At 40.9% G+C, this 19,048-nt stretch overlaps 1 protein-coding gene across 1 annotated transcript in view; it reads left to right on the forward strand.

Moving 5' to 3' along the window:
* Positions 1 to 15,769, forward strand: part of DYNC1I1 (dynein cytoplasmic 1 intermediate chain 1) — a 213,298-nt gene extending 197,529 nt beyond the window's left edge. Inside the window, exon 17 of the mRNA XM_050970813.1 lies at positions 14,810 to 15,769. Within this exon, the coding sequence (XP_050826770.1) occupies positions 14,810 to 14,920 (111 nt within the window). The 3' untranslated portion in view covers positions 14,921 to 15,769. The remainder of the gene's footprint in view (positions 1 to 14,809) is intronic.
* The last annotated feature ends 3,279 nt before the right edge of the window (positions 15,770 to 19,048 follow it).

The raw sequence follows: 19,048 nt of genomic DNA on the forward strand, positions 1-19,048 counted from the left end.
CTGTGAAAGTTGACCTTTCAGCAGCAGCACTCTCCTCGTCTCCTGCAACATCAGCTTCTGAAAAGGCCTCATCACTGGAAGAGCTCATCTCTGCCTGGCTGATAAGTCAGTGGCATCCCCTTGTTTGAAGGTGCATCTCCCTGATTTGGGAAGATGGGTGTGATTACCTGCATTAGAAAGTCAGCAGGCCACTTTACAAGACCCTAAATACACTTGCCAAAATCATTAATGCTCTACTTACACTGCACCCTTTTAAAAACCTTTGTTTACTTGTGGCTGTTCCAAATGTCCCATTATAAACTCATAAAGCACTGGTTCCAGCAGAAGAAAAAAATACTATATTTGTGTTTTAATACAGCATCTTATCTTTGAATTTCCCCTTACTAGATAAACAGTTTTTCTTACCTGTTTCTTAGGCAGCATTGATTCTGTGAATTTTAATCAGAGCAGAAAACATCAGGCTATCAACTATTAAGGAAAAAATTAAGTGGTAGGAATTTTTATTTTGATAGATTCGTCACAGTTTTAAGGAACTATCCTAGAGAGCAGTAAAGTTTACTGCTGCTATTAACCCATGTGGTATAAAAAGAGAACATATGACCTAAGTGAAAAACATAAGACATAAGGACTTACCTTGCATCCTTTGTGAAGGTAAGGAGTGTGGGATCGAGGCTGTTTTCACTTGTGTAAGAATTCAGGATTTGACCCATGTTGATATGTTATCCAGTCATGGTCTTTATGACAACAAGAAATGTCAGACACATGAAGAACACGGCAGGGTCTATGACCAGGGAGTTAAAAATAATGGTGACACTTTCAGTTAGGCTATATAGTGTTATCTCCTTTGACTATGTACTTTTAGTTGTTTGATTTTGGCATCACATCTGAAAATAACTGAACACATTTATTTTCACAGTGAGGGGTCTATTTTCTCCTCTATGTGTGTGCTTTATGCCCATTAGCATTAATGGGAGCTACACACACACAATTCCAGCAGAGAGGAGACTTAAACAGTCCATATGGATGTGCTCTTATGTGGATCCATAAGCGCTGTTTTAAAGAATGTGAATTATGAAATGAACTAAAAACCCAAACATGCAAAAATCTGATTGTTTCAGTGTGATGGGATCTTAAACTAGTACATACAACTGATCATTGTATATACACTTTAGTCTCTGTAAGATCTAAATATTCAAACTTCAGCTGGCATAGTAGTTGTGATATTTATCATTGTGATAGCTTGTATAATATATTTTAGCTCCTGTGGCCTTACGGCTTCTTTACTGGGCAGCAAGTTTTCTGTATGGTAGAAGCTGATTTTAACAGAGCATGGACCACTGCCTGTAGATTTATTCACATGTTCAGGTGATTGATAGTTAGACCTAACTGCCTGTCTGTTTTGCAGATCTGTTTTCTAGAAAGCTTGCTCCCATTGTGCACGCTTCAGTGATGTTACACAGTGCCTGCTGTCATAAATATTCTCTAACAACCATGTTTGTTGCTTACCGTGCTTATTGCAAATGCTCTTTGCACCTTTGCTTGTAAAAAAAGCAGTTTCTCATCCACCTTCTATTATTTCCTTTTATTTTTCCCCCATTTATCTCTTCCAGGTCATATTCTGCTTGCACTGTGCGTACGTAGATAGAAACTGTGAGTCAGTGACTTATTATTTCATTCTAATAAAATATAAAACAAATTTGCAGCATAGGATCACAGAAATTGAAATCTGTAATCACAAGGAGCATAATGCAGTACATTATTTTGCTAAAGTGGTTACAGAACAAACTATTGCATCTGTTTGGCAGTCCTTCAGTTAGTTCTAGTCATGCTTTTAAAAGGCAACTAGTGTGACAGGTGGACTGGAGAGAAGTAAGAAAATATCTTTCTCAAAACCATCCAGGAAGACTGGCTCTGCCAACAAAGCAGTTTCCCAGGATTCTTTGTACAGTTGTTTCCTCTGTCCTTGTTTCCTTGCAGTGAAATCAGAATCCTCTGGATGTTTATGTGACTTTGTTAGGTTTCAGAGTTAATACTGCCTTAAGCCTTTTTAGGGCTGCTGTGTTAGGTTGGTTGTGTGCTTCCCCATTTGCTCCATCATAGGTGTTAATCCCATATCTCATTTTCAAGTACATGACCAGCGAGGGAGGAGCTGGTAACTGCCCTGAAGTACATGGATGAAGTGGTACAGTAAGGATATCCCACTGGTGCCTGTAAAATAATTTCCTTTGATTCCAGCAACCTTTAACAGCTGCTCTGAGATTCTTAGGGTTCTAGACAGAAACAGAAGTATATTTGTGACCAGCTCTCACATTTTGGTATGATTACTGAGTCACTTTTTTTTCTGGCTAGGGTGGGGAAGCATTTGTACTTTGAACTTCTGCCTTTGTGATCCCTGTGTTTCACTGTAGATTTCATATGGAAAACACATATCCAGCATCTCTTTCATGCAGTTAAAAGCTGCTGTAGCCCAGAGAGAGAAATATGAAGCTAGGTTTTGTGTCATGTAGTTATTCAGGTAGATTTTCCAGTAGGTTTGCTTTTGCCTTCATAAAGCTTCTGTAGAGCATGTATTGGATTGGGAAATGTTTTTGCCACGAAAGCAGAGTTGAGACTCACCATAAAACCTTTTATTTTAAAATCTGTGTTGAGTTACAAGTATTCTTGGAACACAGATAAATGGCTCACGCACATATCATGAAGGCAAATTTGAGCAATAATAAGGGGTTGTGCTTACAACCAGGTTTTATTCAAAAACATTCAGAGATTAAGTAAGACACAGTCATTACAACAACATGCAGAATCCAGGCATAAAGGATAATTAAATTTCACCGTTGATATTTCTGCTAGGGAGGTTGGAACCCTGGCCTCAGAGAATTTTAAAAACATGTTTTAACAAAGCAGAATCTCTTAAGAATTGTTGGAAAATGTAAAGAACTATGGTTTTGATTTGCTTCCTCTTTCCCCCCAGTTTTATAAGTTGAAAGATTTCAAAACTGGAAGCATTTAAAAATGACAAAAAAAAATACCAGGAACTTCAGATTTTTACTTGAATAATGTCTGAAATATTGAGCAGAACAAGCTCCTCGTCCCTGATCATTTCAATTTTGACTGATATAGTCTGTATTCACAAAGGGATTTTTGAAGTAGGTTAAATAAGAAGTCCCTAATGAAAAAAATGCACTAGTTTGAAATCAGTCAATTTAATTACTGTGTTTTATGAAGGCCATTACCCATTGCTGATTACTAGGGTGATAAAATCTTTAAGCTTTGGTAGCCTCCATAGGGGGTGAGCTGATCTAAGTAGAGCAAAGTCCAGTCATTATCACCCTAAATACTTGTGTTTCTCATTACAATATTCATTACTTTAGGTTACTGTGAACGCTTTGAGGTCTTTATGTAAGCACTGGTTTATTCCTCTGTAGAAAAACAGTGTTATGTTGATAAGTTAAAACCAAGTGTTTATATACTTCTACAGTTTAAAATGAGCCTTGGCTACATCCATACATAGAAATGTGTAAGTTTATACCTCTGAGTATAAATTTCCCTATACACACCTATTGATGGCTGTTGGCTTGTCAGTGAGGTTGTAGTAGTCTGATAAGAAATGGAAAGGGATATGAGTTACCTTGTTATTTCAGTCTGTTTGGGTAGTTAAAGAAGCTGGAATGGAAGCTTATGTTCCTAATAACAATCTTTATTAGGGAAGTACATTTCAAGAGGGAAAACTGAGCTGTGATCTAATTAATCTGAGTTACCTAAGGCTGGTTACTGTGGGTTGGAGATCTTTATCTCCAGTGCCAGCCTGGGCCCTTGTGCTTCCCTTTCTCTGCCACCTCTTCCGTATCATGTGGCATCACTGGCTCTCTGCCCTTCTCAGTCTCCCTCATTGTGGGTTTCAGACTTACAAAGCAGCTTCATAAAACTGATGTTGTTTAAAGGGTCTGAACTTTGCAAATGGTCTTTGCACTTTTGGTTATAAAAGAAGCAGCCTCTCATCCACCTTCTGTTATTTATTTTTCCTTTTTTTTCCCATTTATCTCTTCCAGGTCATATTCTACTTTGCACTGTGAGTGCAAAATCCCTTATTCTAATGTTTTAAAAATTATTTTGTTTTAAAGAAGAACTGTTGAAATGTGTCAGAGAGGGATGTGGATGTGGGTTATGGGAAGAGGAGAGCAGCCTGTAGAAAGGGACAGAAGAACTTGGGTGTGACTAAGGCAGGGAAGCATGAGCCTGGTGGCAATATAGATGTTCCATGTTCTTGCAGAGAGCTTGGGGCCAGAGGAGAAGACCTAGTGGAGCTGAGGACAGGCTGCCACCAGCGCATGTGGCTGCAATTCATTTGAGTTTTTGACTCAAAATGAATACACTGGCCGTGTATTCATTTGAGTCAAAAATTAGAAGAATATTTTTAACTATCAGAAGGTTGACGTCCCAGAGTGGGTGGAGACAGTGGGACAAACATCCTCTAAAAGTGGAGCCTGTCCCCAGGATTTTGTGATGTGCTTGTGTGTGATGCAGACATGGGTCACACCTGGTGGACAGGGTCACTCTCCTGCCCATGCCCAGATGTTTGCTTGATCCTGGCAACAGCAGTTTCTTCTGTTTCTCTTTCTAGATAAATGGACATGAAATTCTACTTCCATTTTACTGTCTGAATGTTACTTGCTAGAATTAAAGGAGGAAGTGTCAGATTTTTAATGAAAGTACTTCTTTTTTCTCATTTGTTGATTGGACAGTGAAATTAAATGGGTATTAGTGAAAACAGACAGAAAGAGTTGGAGTTTTAAATGGTCATCTTAAAAATTCATTTGATTCTTTATTCTTAGCTTCCACTTGCTTATGATGAAATATTTCAGCAGTTCTCCAGAGACAGCTTAGTACCTCCCCAGTGAATTTCATGGGGTAAAAAGACATGAGTTTTCAATATGATACAAATATCTTTTAGAAGAATTATTCAACTTCTCATTATACGAAATAAAAACTTTAAGAAACCTAGTCAACCAACAAAACCCTGGCCCTACTCCTTTTTATTCATTTGCACACTACTTTTAAAGCTGACTTATGTTTCCTTTTCCTTTGCAAAGGCCCAGATCCTCCCCCTGCAGAGAGGATCAGAGAGAACAAGCCACATGTGACAGGAGTTAATCATGTAGCTTAATACGCTATTGGAAGGCACTCAGATAACGAAGTGATGAGAGCAGCAGAAGAGAATCTGTAAGAGATCATTCCCTTTCTGCAGCCTGCAGCCACAGTGCAGCCTGCAGGAGGGGGAGAAGGGAGAGCTCTGTGTGACAGTCTTCCTGCTGGTATTTTCCTGCTGAGCAGGGAAGTACTGTAAAGGGCAAGAGGAAAAGAGCAAAGGGAAGCCCAGATGGGACATACTTGTCTGTGCACATGGACTCCACTCAGGCTTCACTTCTAGTTCCTCAGCTACTGCCTCTCCTAAAAACTGGTCAAGAGGCTTAATGGAAAAGAGAATCTGGGTCCAGGCTTTCCATAGTAGCTGAGACAGCTTTAGCTGGTCTGCCCCTATCCTAACTCTGTATTGTGGAACACTATGGGGGACCACAGCTGTAGTCAGTGCATGTCAGCTGTGTCACAGACTATGTATTTTAAATATCTAGTTAGTCTCTTGGATGGCGTTTTCTCTGAAATTTTTTGCCCCCTTTTCTCATGAAAAAAGAAATTATACTGAAAAATGTCCATAGCTTTAAGTAACAGAGAGTATGGAAGAGCAGAATTACCGAGTATGAAATTTAGTTTTAGCTCAGTTTGTGCGCAGCAAATTTCATAGAAATCCATGACTTACCATTGTGGTGTTAAAACACTTCTGAGACAAGAGCTATTTTGTATAATAATTTTTTTCAGGGGACTTCTGTGGTTTCAACCCATCACATCCAGTAGCAGTTTTCATTTTAAGAATCCTTAACTATGTTTTCAATCTTTATGGGTTGCAGAATGGTTTGTATTTTGAACATATAAAAAAATACTAAATTCCTGACTCAGAAAGGAACAGTTAAAAATATCAACTGAGGATAAATCTGGGTCTTAATACATCCTATTTTGCAGCTAAAATTGTATATTCTGTGTTTAATTTAAATGTGAAATCTATACTGCAATGCCTAAAGTGGTGGAAGAATCTGTGTCTGAAATGGAAAAAAAAAAGAAATAGCAAATTAAAACTCACTGCTATTTCATGATGGATGAGCTCTTGCAGATAACGGGAGGAGTACAAAATCTCAGAGAAGGCAGCAACTCTCCTGCTGACTAAAATCTTTGAGCAGTTTCTAAGCTGCTGTGGTGAGAGTCCATTTGGCAGCTGAGAGCCAGAAAGCTGTGGCAGAAGTCCTTTACAGTTCCTTTTCTGACAGGTTTCCTGGCGTGAATCATGGCATGGACATGGCCAGCTTGGTCTGGACGGGAAGCAAGCTGAGCTGAATATGATTTATTTCTTCCCTGAGGCAATAGTTCTTCATGCAGCTGAACTTCCAGGGAGGCACCTTAGCCAGGGCAGCCACCCCACAAGCAGAAGCTCTGGTATTTCAAGTGAGAACGATGGGCCCATCTTCCAATCAATGGAGTTGTCAGTAAAAAAAAAAAAAAATAGTAGGTATTGGAAAGAACAGGTCAAGGGCTCCTTACCTTCTACTTTAGTTCATTTAGTATTTTTAGGCTTTCTTGTGCAATGATGACAGCTGATAACATAATTGGTAGAGGAGGAATCCTGATGCCTTAGCTCCAAATGTTAAATGTCCTGAAATGCATGTAAAAAATTCCAGGACTTTTCAGTGACTTTCAGTGACAACTGGAGCAGGGCTGAGATCCCCATGGGAGGTGAATGGCAGGCAGCATGCCTCACTGTTTTTCTCAATCCACCTGTAAGCTGGTGGCCTTACAGAAGAAATGGCAGGAACTGCAAGAACTTTGTTGCTTAGGGCACCACCTCTGTTGAAGAAAAATTGTGAGCTTTCCTCAAGCATGGCAGATGGTCTTTCTGCTCTTTCTGCTGATTACCTCTTTTGTTTCTAAGGTCTTACAGGCCAGTACTCTCTGCCACTGAAAACATCCCTTGAGGGAGATGCGTAAGAGAGGCTCCTCCCAATATGATTGGTGAAAGCAGTGGGCCTAAGAACAAGCTATAAACTTGTAGTCAGACATAGTATTTTAAAAATAAGAGGTGATTTAAGGAAATAAAGTTTTTTGAAATTTCAGTTTGAAGTCAGCCCTTTCAGTATGACTGATGATTACTGAATGTTTTATCCTCTGTAGTTGATATCAAGTGCAGCATTTTGATACGTTAGTTGAGGGAGGCATAATCTGGATGCCTGGACATCATTCCTTCTGGTTAATTCAGGAGAGCCTACGCCAACTCTGGTTTTAGAGGTGGAACTGTAGCATTGTCTACCATGAAAAATACTTCCCACTTCCTTGTTTTCTTTTCTATATGCCCTATCAAGTTGTAATACTTCAGGCTGAAGTTTTCCATAATTGGTGTTTGCTTCTAGCGCAGATTTTGTTGTTTCTTACTTTTTTTTCCCTTTTTGTTTTAAGATTAAAGACACTACCATAACACAAAATTAATAACATGCTCAAGTTGAGGGAGTTAGTCTTAGCTCTGACATTTCCTATCTTTGAAGTGTTACAGTCTGCAGTCTTAATGTTCTGTTAACACGCATTTATGTGTCACGTATGTATAATTTACGGGCTATGTTTTATTTTGTTCTCGTCTTAGACTGATCAAGATGACTGATGCAGACAAAGAGCACTAAGTTTGGAAAAGAATTAATGAGCACTCAAATGTTCAGTTCCTATGCAGGCCCTTTGTACAGCATATCTTTGCACATTACATATAAATTATTAATATAACATTATTGTTAGCTTGGTATTCAAAACATAATTTAGCATCAACTGTGTAACAATTCAGAAGTTACTGTTCTTCTTAGAAGAAAAAAGAGTTTGGTGAAAATTGATTCAGTTTTTGTTTAGCTGCGGGGTTTTGATATAAGCTAATATTTTGTCTTTTTTTTTTTTTTTTAAACTAAGGCAGCACTAGTTAAATCAGACCCTGCTGGTGAATTGCAAAGAAATAAATCACAACAGACATTAATCTAGATGAGGGCTAAGTAATTAACTTCATAGAAGGGTGGTGTATATTGTGTCTGTGACACTAGACTGACTGCTGTGCATAGAATAAATGCAGGATTTAGGTTGCCTATGGTATTCCACCCCTTCAATTAAGTAAACAAATATATATAGAGCTACTCTTGAGTGTATCCTTTGTGGTCTAAACACTGTATCTTATTAAAATCATCTGCATGCAGTATGTGGGATTTGAGTTCCTGCCAGTGGTTTCATCCATTGTTAACAGTGATGCTCGGCTTTCCCAAGAGTTAAATACAGTGGTACTTTAGTTATGTGGAGAGGGTGCTCTTGGTTACTTTGGTGGCCATTTCACTGCATATTACCTCCCACTTTGTTTCCATCCATGTGTGTGGCATAGGGTGTTGCCTGAAAAAATATAGGCTTTTTCAGGAAATAAAATATCCATATAGGTTGAGAAAAATATCAAAGGCAGCCTGTAATTGATTCTGGGGGGCAAGACCAGGACCAGAATAGGTGTGTTCCTGCCTGCTCTATGTGTGTATCAAGATATTTAATATTTACATTTTCATATCTGTTTTCACCTCAACAATAGTGACAAACATCTGTTGAACTCCAGAAGATAGGATCAGTTCTGAAAGTGGAACTATAATTGTTCATTGTTGTTTGCATTGCGATCCTCATTCTGCAAGTGATTGTTTTACTTTTTAGAAATCATCAAGTTCAAGTAGTCACAGTTTATCATCACGAAACACATTTTTACCTGCAATGTCATAACTGCATTCAGATGTTAATGCATTGCTCGAAATATTTGCAGCAGATTTCTTTTCAGCACTTAGAGATATGGACAATATAGGTTGACAGAAATTTTGCTCAGAGAAAATACAGCTAAAACTACATTTGCCTGAAGCTATGTTTATTTGATAATGCTGTTAAATTGAATTGAAGGAATATTAAAATGGTGATAAGCCACATACATAAATAACTTGGCATGAAGTCTGAGATTTTAGTCACTAGTTCACCAGACTTGCCACAAACTCAGATTAATCTAAGTATTTTGTAAGTTTTAATTAGCTATTTCTTCAAAGAGAGTTTAACTTGCCCTTCTAAAAAATTGCAATAGCAACAGGCTATTTTAGAGCTTCAATTTTTATATAGTTTTTATTTTCCCTGATAGATATGAGATTTTATGTAATATACAGCTCTGTGGAAGCAGGGACAAGTAAACAGAATTGTCTAAAATAAGATCACCCTTTGCCTCCAAATGGCAACAAACCTGAATGTAACTAACAAAAGATGCGTGTTAATCAGAATGTGTCTGACCTTTTGGAGCACAGTGATTAGCTATAAGAAAGCCATCAATTTCGATCAGAACAAGCTTGTTCTTAGCACAAAAATAAGAAAGCATTGTGCTTCCACAAAATATTTTGAATGGGTCACATATTTTTGAACTGGGAACCGCTATCACCCTTGGAGTGTAGCTTGGACCACCATGCCGGCTCGTCTGCACGCTGGTAATTGGAAACAGTGGGTGGCACCGGGGCGGCGCGGGCCGGCTGCAACCACAGGCTCTGGCAGATCCTGCGAGCCCTGGTGTGGCTGCTCCTTGTCAGATTCTCCACTTACACCTGTGTCCACGGGCCCAGCGTGTCAGGAGCATTACAGACCGTGCTGGTTGGAGAACTTCGCCCCTTCGCAGCAACCTCGCGGTCACTGACAATGCTGAGGAGGTTCTTCCCACGGCTGCTTTTGCTTTGAGGCTGCTGAGCTCTAGGTGAAGCCAAAAAAAGAATGACTGCTAAACTGGTGGCTGGGATCACACAATAATTTCCCCAGTGATCAGTGCTGCAGGTTATGAGCGAGTGTCTCGGTGGCAGGTAAATACGCCCATGAGGTACGGTCATTAAAAGGAAATGGAACAGGTTCAACATAGACAGCTGTGCTCCCTATGAGCTTACAGGATACTGGTTCCCTATGAGCTTACAGGATACTGGTTCCCTTTGAGCTTACAGGACACTGGTTCCTCCGAAGTGGAGGTGGCTGCTGCTGCTGAAATTACATTTTGATTCCTTCTCGGGAGAGTCCACTGCCCTCAAAGGAGAGCTGTGATGGGCAAGAGCTTAGAGGGATGAAGACAGGAAGAGTTTGTCCACTCCCATCCCAAAGATTTAGAGGCTTCAGGGAAGGCAAGGAGCCAGAAATAAAGTGAAATATCCTCAATGAATAATTCATTGGCTGGAAAGTGTTTTTTTAGGGAAACTGAAGCTATACAGGGATTTGGACAAATTCAGCTGAAACACTATCAGCCATAAAAAAGATGGATAGGAGGGAAATATACAAAAGTCTTGAAATACGTTGTAATATCTTGTTTCAACCATCTGGATAGATTTCTTTAAAAGGCACATTCAAAGATTTGGGAGTTTTGTCTCAAAATCTCTCCTTCTCTTCTTCTCTCCTTCTCTGCTTCTTTCCTTTTCTCCTTTTCCTTTTCCTTTTAGTTCCTTTTCCCTAACTTTAAAGAGCAAATCTACTAGAAGGTGTTAATTTGTCTGAAAATGAAATTGATGCTGATTTGTATCTTCAGTCACTGTGTTTTTTATCCTTTCCTGCTTGCTGGGATTGACTCAGAGCTCTGACAGTATCAAGAGATGTCTGGTCAGAGGATCTCCTTTTCCTGAGTCCTGTCACGCTTTTCAGAGTTGTAGTGTTCAGTGAAGTTGCTAATTGCACAGTTTCTAGGAAAACACAGAAATACAGCCTGTGTTTGTCAAATCTCTGCTGTATGGATTGGAAGATCTGCACACAGAAGAAGTCTCTGGCTCCAGGAGGAGGTGGAGGAGGCTGGTTTTCATGAAGTTCACATGCTTGGTGCTGCCTGTGCTCCCTGGTGAGCCTCAGGGGCGGGACAGTCTGTTGCATGCCTACCGGATGCACATAAAGCATCTTCTTGGTCAGTCCTACCAGGGAGCAGGGCCTGATTTTGGGCAGGAAAGCTGACAGGTTAGCAAAGTGCTTGGCTAGAGTGATCTCCCAAGAAACAGAGGCTTCAGAAGGTTCAAAACCTCTGTGAAAAGAACAGTTTAGTTGTATTCTGGATAAATCATGTAGAATGGTGACACATCAGCAAGGCAAGGACGGGTGCTTGTCAGGAAGGTCCTGGGAGCCATTCTTCATAGATAATACTGGTTTTTCTCATTAGAATTACTCTCTGATGCAACCTAAACATACCATGATGTTAAAGCTGAAACAGTGAGAGTAATTCAGTCAATTAATTAGGTGTGGGTAGCATTCACCTTTCACTGTAAAGGGATCAGAGAAAAACACTTAATAGCTTTTATGTTCTTGTTCTGCTCCATACCTTAGCATCAGTTCATTCAAATAATCTGACCCAAATAAGTTATCATATTATTATGCTTTGGTGAACATTTCTACCCTGCATCAACATCATAATATGAAAGTTAACACATGCTGCTTTGTAGTAACTGGAAGCGGACAGAAAAACTGTCACATGAGTGAGGAACACCCAGGTAGCTCTAAACCTCTGCCCTTCCTCCATGGAGTAACTCCTCATTTCTTCTACCTCTGCCCTGGTATTTGCAGGAAAAACATGTACAGAAAAGCTGAGAGGGAGATTCCACAGATAGACTCAGGTCTCCAGCACTTGTGGGTGACAATGCGCCCAGATGGAGGAGCTTGAATGGAAAATGACTGGAAGGGGAGCATTAATCCAGAGAAGAATTTGAATTGGAGTTTGTGGATACTTTTGTTTTTGTTTGTGGTCTTTTCCTGTATTACTATTATTGTTTAGTATTGGGGCCTTTGCAGAAAGAATGGGTTTGGAAGATAAAAAACAATTTTTCCTTTGACTTTATTATTGCCAAGGTTTCCCTCTGCATCCCTGAGGAATTTATATTAGAGAGGTTTATTCTACTAACAGTCTGTTAGCAGGATTGGCTCCTTGTTGAAAGCATGATGCAGTGCATGAGATTAAATAAGGTAAAATAAGATGAAGTTGTAAGGAATTAGGTGGCATGTGGCATTGAATAGTTTTTCCTCTGTGCTAAAGGTATTGACTTGGGTCATTAATTGCTTTGTGAACTGAGTCACTAGAAATGGCCCAGACATTGCTAATACTGTCAGCTAAAAACAGCACATGTCATGCATACATTCCTGGGGAGACACTTCAAGTTTGAGATACCAAGTTGTTTTAATAGCCTGAACTTTGATTTTATTTGTCTGTGGCCATGCTGTGGAGTAAAGGCAATTAAGTCATCTTAATGTCATAAATAGATTTAATTTTTTTCTTTAGAATGACAAATTTTCTTTTTCAGCCACTTAATACAATGTAATGCTGTTAAAGACTAGAAGACAAGGAGCAGTGATGTTTTATTAAATTCAGAAAGTCCTTTGCCTAGGGTATTGTTCCACTTAAAAGATTTTTCTACTTGAAATCAGTGAGACTCATTTCATTCAAGAGTTTGACAAATGGTAGTGCTGTACACATCAGAAGAAATGAAATATTTTAGGAGATGTAGTAATAACAGGGAGATGGTTGCACAGCTGGTTTTGGTTCCATCTCTGATAGCAGGATCTCTGCACTGCCCCTTACTACTACACAGAAGCCAGGCCAGGTTTGTGCCTACGGCCAAACATGTGCCACAGATACTTGTGAGCTGGTGCACTGACCTCTCTTCTGGTGCTACAGTTCCTTCTGCTGAAGGATTTTGAATGAACAGTGTGGTCTTTTTAAATACAGGTCACTGCTGATCCACATCTGGGTATGTGAGCGTGAGAGACAGCTATCTAAAATGATTTACTCGTGTAACTCTGGTCTCCATTCCTGGGAGAAGTAAAGGAGAAAAATGCCAGAAGTGGAAGACAAAGAATGGAAACCCAGAGACTGCAATGGTGCCTATATTAACTGGACTGATATGGCTTTTTCACAGGTTGCATTTCTCAGTCCATAGCCTGAGCTAATGCTAACTGTACTATATTTGGTGTTTCAACAAGCAAAACCCCAAACTGCACACCAGCCCTTCATAAAGTAACCCAGTCACTGATTATAATACATGTGTAATACATGTATAATGCATGGGAAGCGTTAAAAAACACAGTGTTTTCTGCAAAAGACTGGATGTAGAGGCAAAGCTAGAGAAAAAATAATTGAAAAAAACCCTGATAATCACCAGTGAGATACGGAGATGTTTAGCTCTTGTATTGCAAATTCTTGTCCATACGATTAACACTTGCAGCAGTGTATGTGGAGCTTCCACACACAGGTAGTCTTGGACTTACACACAAGCTCTTTCCCCAGCTGGGTCATGTCCTTTTTTTGTCTCCAATTCTGTGTACCCAGTCAAGATGTAACAAGAAGAGAATAATTTGACTGTTTTCCAGTACAATGTACCATATGCCTCATGGGCACCTACGATCTGCTAGTGCCACAGTTAGCTGACCATCTGCTTGACACTTCTTGTGTGTATTGAAATATTTAAGTCAGTTCAGATTGAATACTGGATTAGCTATGGTTATACCCATTCTTCAGTCCAAAGGCATCCATTTGCTAAGGTGGGCAGCAGTTTATTATAGCTTCCTGTAGTTTCCAAAACATTTGCCTCCTTCAGTATCAAGCAGTGCATTATGTCTTGAAACAGTTATTCTTTCGTGTTATATGCAGGACGTGATCACAGCACTTCAGGAGGGCAGTAAAAACTTGCATGGATCATGTGGATGCTTGTTGCTGTTTTCTGGAATTCAGCTTAATGAAAACAAAGTTGAGAAAAGTGCTTGTTTTGTTTTGGTGTTTCGTTTTGGTTTTTTTTTCTTTTTAATTATCTCAGTCCCAGCTTGCATTATCTTCCAGAAATTGCAGTATTGGATCCAGCTGGAAGTGACTGCAGTATTATTTTGCCATAGCACTAAAGCATTTTGTCTGAAAGTTCAGCTATTTAGATTACATGTCTCTCTTGAAGCCTAATGTTCAAGAGCTCTTCATTAGAAACATCAATGGTATTAAATGGAAATGGATTTTGCATGATGATATTAAAAAATCAGACTAGTAATGCAGTATCCAGTTGGTATAACATTTCCATTGTAATGCATTTCCTGTAACTGTGAATTCCTTAACATAGAGGAGGCTAACTAAAATAACACAATATATTTATTTTACTACTTAGAGCTTTAATGAACTTCAGGAAAATAGTTTCAACAGAGTGTTTTAAAAGCTCTGTTATCTTGTGCACACTGACCTGGGTCCTGCAAACAATTACACTTGGGCACAGGCTTGCTGACAGCCAGTGGCCAGCTTGTGTGTGTGAAGTGAACACACACATATGTGTGTGTACATGTAGAGATCAAGGCCTTGCTCTGGTTGGGAAAATCTGAAATATTTTAACCAAGGGGCAGATTTTGCAGCAAGACTACAAAATCAAGCAGATAAAGCCTTTGCTCTACCACTGTCTAAAGGCTCCTTCTGGCTGGTACTTGAATAGGAAACTGCCAGGTGTGCCATGTGAACTTGGCCACACTTCCCAGGTGCCAGCCCCCAGCAGGTTGGTGAGGCACATGCCTCGGTGCTTCACTGCGCACAGCCCTGCTGATTGCGGTAGGAGCTCTCCTCAAAGGAGGTGCCTCAGTTTTGGGCCAGGGCGAGAACCAGTCCTGCAGCACCAGTGTCTGAATTCATTCTCGCTGCTTTGTCCTGCAGCTGGCTGTTCCCCACAACGACGAGTGGACGCGCTTTGCCCGGACCCTGGTGGAGATCCGCGCCAACCGAGCCGACAGCGAAGAAGAGGGGGCGGTGGAGCTCTCGGCATAGAGGGAGAGGAGCAGCGCCCGCCAGAACAGCAGCTTCCCCCGCGGAGCGCTCCAGTGTTCAGTGTCAGAGTCAGTCCTGCTGTGGCTTTTGATGCCAGTGTACATGCCAGTATTGCTCAAAGCATTCCATATTAATCACACTGCTTTACACAAGGCTGAAAATATCCAGAGCGTTTTCATACTTTATATTTCTGTCTGAAAAGTAAGGAAGAAAAGACAAATCAACCCTTTATGGGTTTAGTTGTTGCCTTTTAACTACTTAGTAGCTGTATTTAATAGCTAGGAACCCCTGGTTAAACTTGTGCTCACATTGCCCTTCTGGCATAGTCCTATTAAATCCATATGAAGCCAGATATGATTGTGTGCAGATGTGGTGTGCTTCACTGTATGGGACTGGGCCAAAGACTTTAGATGTGGTGTATCACATGGTGACTTACATTATGAATGGATGTACTATACGAAAGTTGCTGCTCCTTATTTATTGCGGTGTGCTGCATGGAACATATTTATTTGAAAGCATTAAAATAAACGATCCTAAAGCATGTGCATAATGAGAGAACTGCATTGTCTGTGTGCTGCTGTAGAGGTTACATTAAAGTCCACGTAACAATTACAGTACATCAGTTGTGCTTAAGATGCAAGATCTATAAAGGTTGGCTTGAGTGGATGGAATGAGCTCCCTTTCCTTTTTTTTTTTTTTTAAGATGCCTATTATTTCTAGGCACTTTAACTATATTTCAGATACAGTTGGTCACTGATACTTGTCATGCAAGTTAACACTAATAGTCTGACAAAGGGTTGTGGTTCCCAAGTATGACACCAGTATTGCCAATAAAATGTATCAGGCCTGTTCTGTTGCAGTGTGGTTGATCTTTCTTTGCCAGCAATGCTCAGCATGTTCATTACCAGTCACTGGTGAGGCACTGGGTAAATGTGACTGCCCTGATGTACAGAAAACTCATGCAGCTGCTCTGTAAATAGATACCTTCAGCATTGGGACTACGCAGTAATGGACCTGTGTGGATCAGAGCCTGCTACTAATTTTCCATGGACAAGCACTAAGCTTTGCATGTCAGCTTCTGGGTTAATTTTTATTTTCTCTCCATGCTTAACCTGCACACACATGCACACAGATCAGCAGCATGCTGCCATATGTGCTGAAAGGAAAGGAATAGGAGAGACAAGGCCTCCTTAGACTGTCTTGAGAGACAGGTTGGGACAGGGGACAGAGGAACACACTCCTTTATGACAATCTCTTGTGGCTTGAGCAAAGAAACAGAGTGCAGACTGGTCTTGAGTGCTGTGGCCCACAGGGATGCTGGTGGTGAGGCTGCTTGATACATCCATGTCACAACACTCTGCTGAGCCAGAGGACAGCTCTGACATCTGGGTTTAGCAGTGGTTCACATTTAGGGGCATGGAGGTAAACCATTTTATCAAGAAACACTGCAAGTTTGACAAGAAAGATCTTGTACATTAAGTTTTTTGTCTCGTTGCCACATCTCAACTTTGGGCAGCCATGTTGAGGAATGAACACATCATCTGATCATGTTTGGGGCTATGGCTCAATCCAGAAGCACAGAGAATTCTGCACTGCTAAAGCCAGAGTAGGCTGAGAAAATGGATCCTTTAGAAAAGCTGCATTTCCCTTATCTTCTTGGTGGTTAGAGGCACTTCCCTGTGAGAGTGCATGAGCTACTTCATCTTTCATGGTGGTAACTGCAACTATCTCCCAGTGCCCATGAAAATGTCCTGCCACTGGGCTGTGGGAAGCATCTTCTCTCAGAAGGCCTAGTACACAGCAGAGATATATCAGTCATTTTTGGGTGGCACCCTGAGATTGGAGTTATGTGTTAGAGAACTTTTTGTTCCTTCTGGGTGCTTTGGGAGTTGTCCTGAAGAACCAGCGTAGCACTTGCAGCACTTCTGTAGCTTAAAGGTGAATGCTAACAAAGAGCCAGGTGAAATGACTGTAAAGGAGCAGTTTAGATTCATCTCTGGGTTTTTTCTCCAGTTTTGCCCTGTTTTCTTCTCAGAAACCATAACTGTTGTCTGTAAACATAGATGAGGCAGATGTGGTGCAGAGTGGAAGTGGGGGAGGCACACTTGGTCCTCAGTGGGTCACAAGACCAGGAACATATGCACAGGTGGATACACAGCAAAGTACTGCCATCATGGGAGGCACAGGTGGGAACCCACCACCCTTCCACCCAGTGGAGGAGCTGCACATTGCAAAGTGTGAGGACACCATCTGAGAGTGCCTGTGCTGTAACAGGAAGGTGCATGCAGCTGGTGTTGTCTCCCATTCATCATCAGTGCAGTGGCAACAGTTGGCAAATTTGCTTCTGCTTTTTCCATATTACTGTTCAACTTTCGGAACCTAAGGGGGAGTCTGCGTGTTCATGTCCAAGTTCTCCCTACTTTATAGCATTAAGAGCTTCTGAAATGGTTTTAAGAGCAGCCTCATAGGACCTTCAGCAGTTGCTGCTTTGTGCAAATCAGTATGACCAAAGTCTGGTTTTGAAATTTTTCTTTCCTTTTTTTCTTTTTTTTGTGGTATGTGGGGTTCAACAGTACACAGAGGGAACAAGGAAAAGATCAGAATTTTCACAGAAATCACCAGGTTTGTATGCGCAGAACAATAATGTGAAAGAGCTATTTCACACAGCTGAAGCAGATGGAAAAGCACCCAAGAACATGAAGCATTTACTTCCCTTCTGCTGCTCATGATTATCCTGCAGGGGAGTTTCTGACCTGCCCTTGTTGCTGCCCTTCCAGGAATCTCCCACGGTTCTTGTTTGTTTGATTTTCCTGCTGCTAAACAAATAGCTGCATTTTCACTGGCTTTCTAAAATGGCCCATATGAAAAAATGTTTCCCAGTAGGGAAATAAATACAAAATTATCCTTTAATTTGAGCAAAAAGAAATCATCTTCTCCTGTCTCTTTTGCCTACAAACATCCAGAGAATAGAAGGAAGAACATAAAGGGTTATGTCCTATGCTCTAGCACTGCCAGGATGCTGCCATGACTGCTCTGGGTGTGGAATGGGTCAGAAGACAGCCTGGCTCTTTTAGGGCCATTGCAAATGAGCTTTCTGTGAAGGACAAACTGTGTGCTCAGACTGAGCTGGAGAGTACATCTGAACCACAGAGGTCAGTAAAAACAAACCCAGCTACAGCAGAAGTAAGCAAGTGGCAAGAAGAGGCTAAATTGAGGTTTAGCACAGAGGACAGGACTGTGAGGTACACATGGAAGGGACAACTCTCCTACACTGGTTGAAGGAAAGTCCAGAGTCCCCCTTGGTTTCAGTGCCGAGGATAAGAGCCATGCCTACACAGGCAAGAGGCAGAGGAATGATGTGGCCAGGGACGTGGGATTTGTTCTGAAAAAAGCTGTGAAAGGACATGGGGAGATATTGCAGGTGGCACTGGGGTGGGAGCTGGAGGCATTAGCTGAAAGATGAAGCAGGATTTGTCACCTTTATGCCATGTACTTTGGTCAAGACACCCCGTGGTAACAGAGAAAGAAGATGATAGCCAGGGAATACTGACAGAACACGTGCACAGCACTGGCCAACCCGGAATTTGACCAGGACACACAGAACTAAGCATGGGACTGGAATGCCAGGTCCATTGTGTAAATAACAGCACTTAGTCCAACTGGATCTTTGAAAGGTGGAAGTGAAACAGGCTACCTCTCAAGTCTGGGAACACCACAAACATCTCCATGGAAAGGCTGTCAGAGCAAGTCTTTGCTGCTGAGAGGAGACTCCACAGCATTACCTGCAGCTTATTACTTCAAAGATAAAAAGCAGGTGGGACAAACGGTGCTGAATTGCAACGATTCAAGAGCTGCAGCTTTTTCCACAGGGTACTCAGTAAGTGCTCCATAAGAAATTTTTCACGAAGGAAGGTGTTTCCTCCTGAGTCTCAAAACCAATGCCCCAAACATTTGCTACTTCTGAAAACATCAGAGCCCCTACCACACCCTGGAATATCATCATCTCACACTACAAATGACAGCCTGCATATCTAGGGCTATGGAAACAGCTAGGAATAGTTTCTTTTACACAAGACAGGTGGGAAAAGCTCTGAAGAGTTTTAGCAACTGTAGATAAAAAGTAGAAGA

This window comes from Serinus canaria, chromosome 2 (assembly GCF_022539315.1).
Source record: "Serinus canaria isolate serCan28SL12 chromosome 2, serCan2020, whole genome shotgun sequence".
Lineage (NCBI taxonomy): Eukaryota > Metazoa > Chordata > Aves > Passeriformes > Fringillidae > Serinus > Serinus canaria.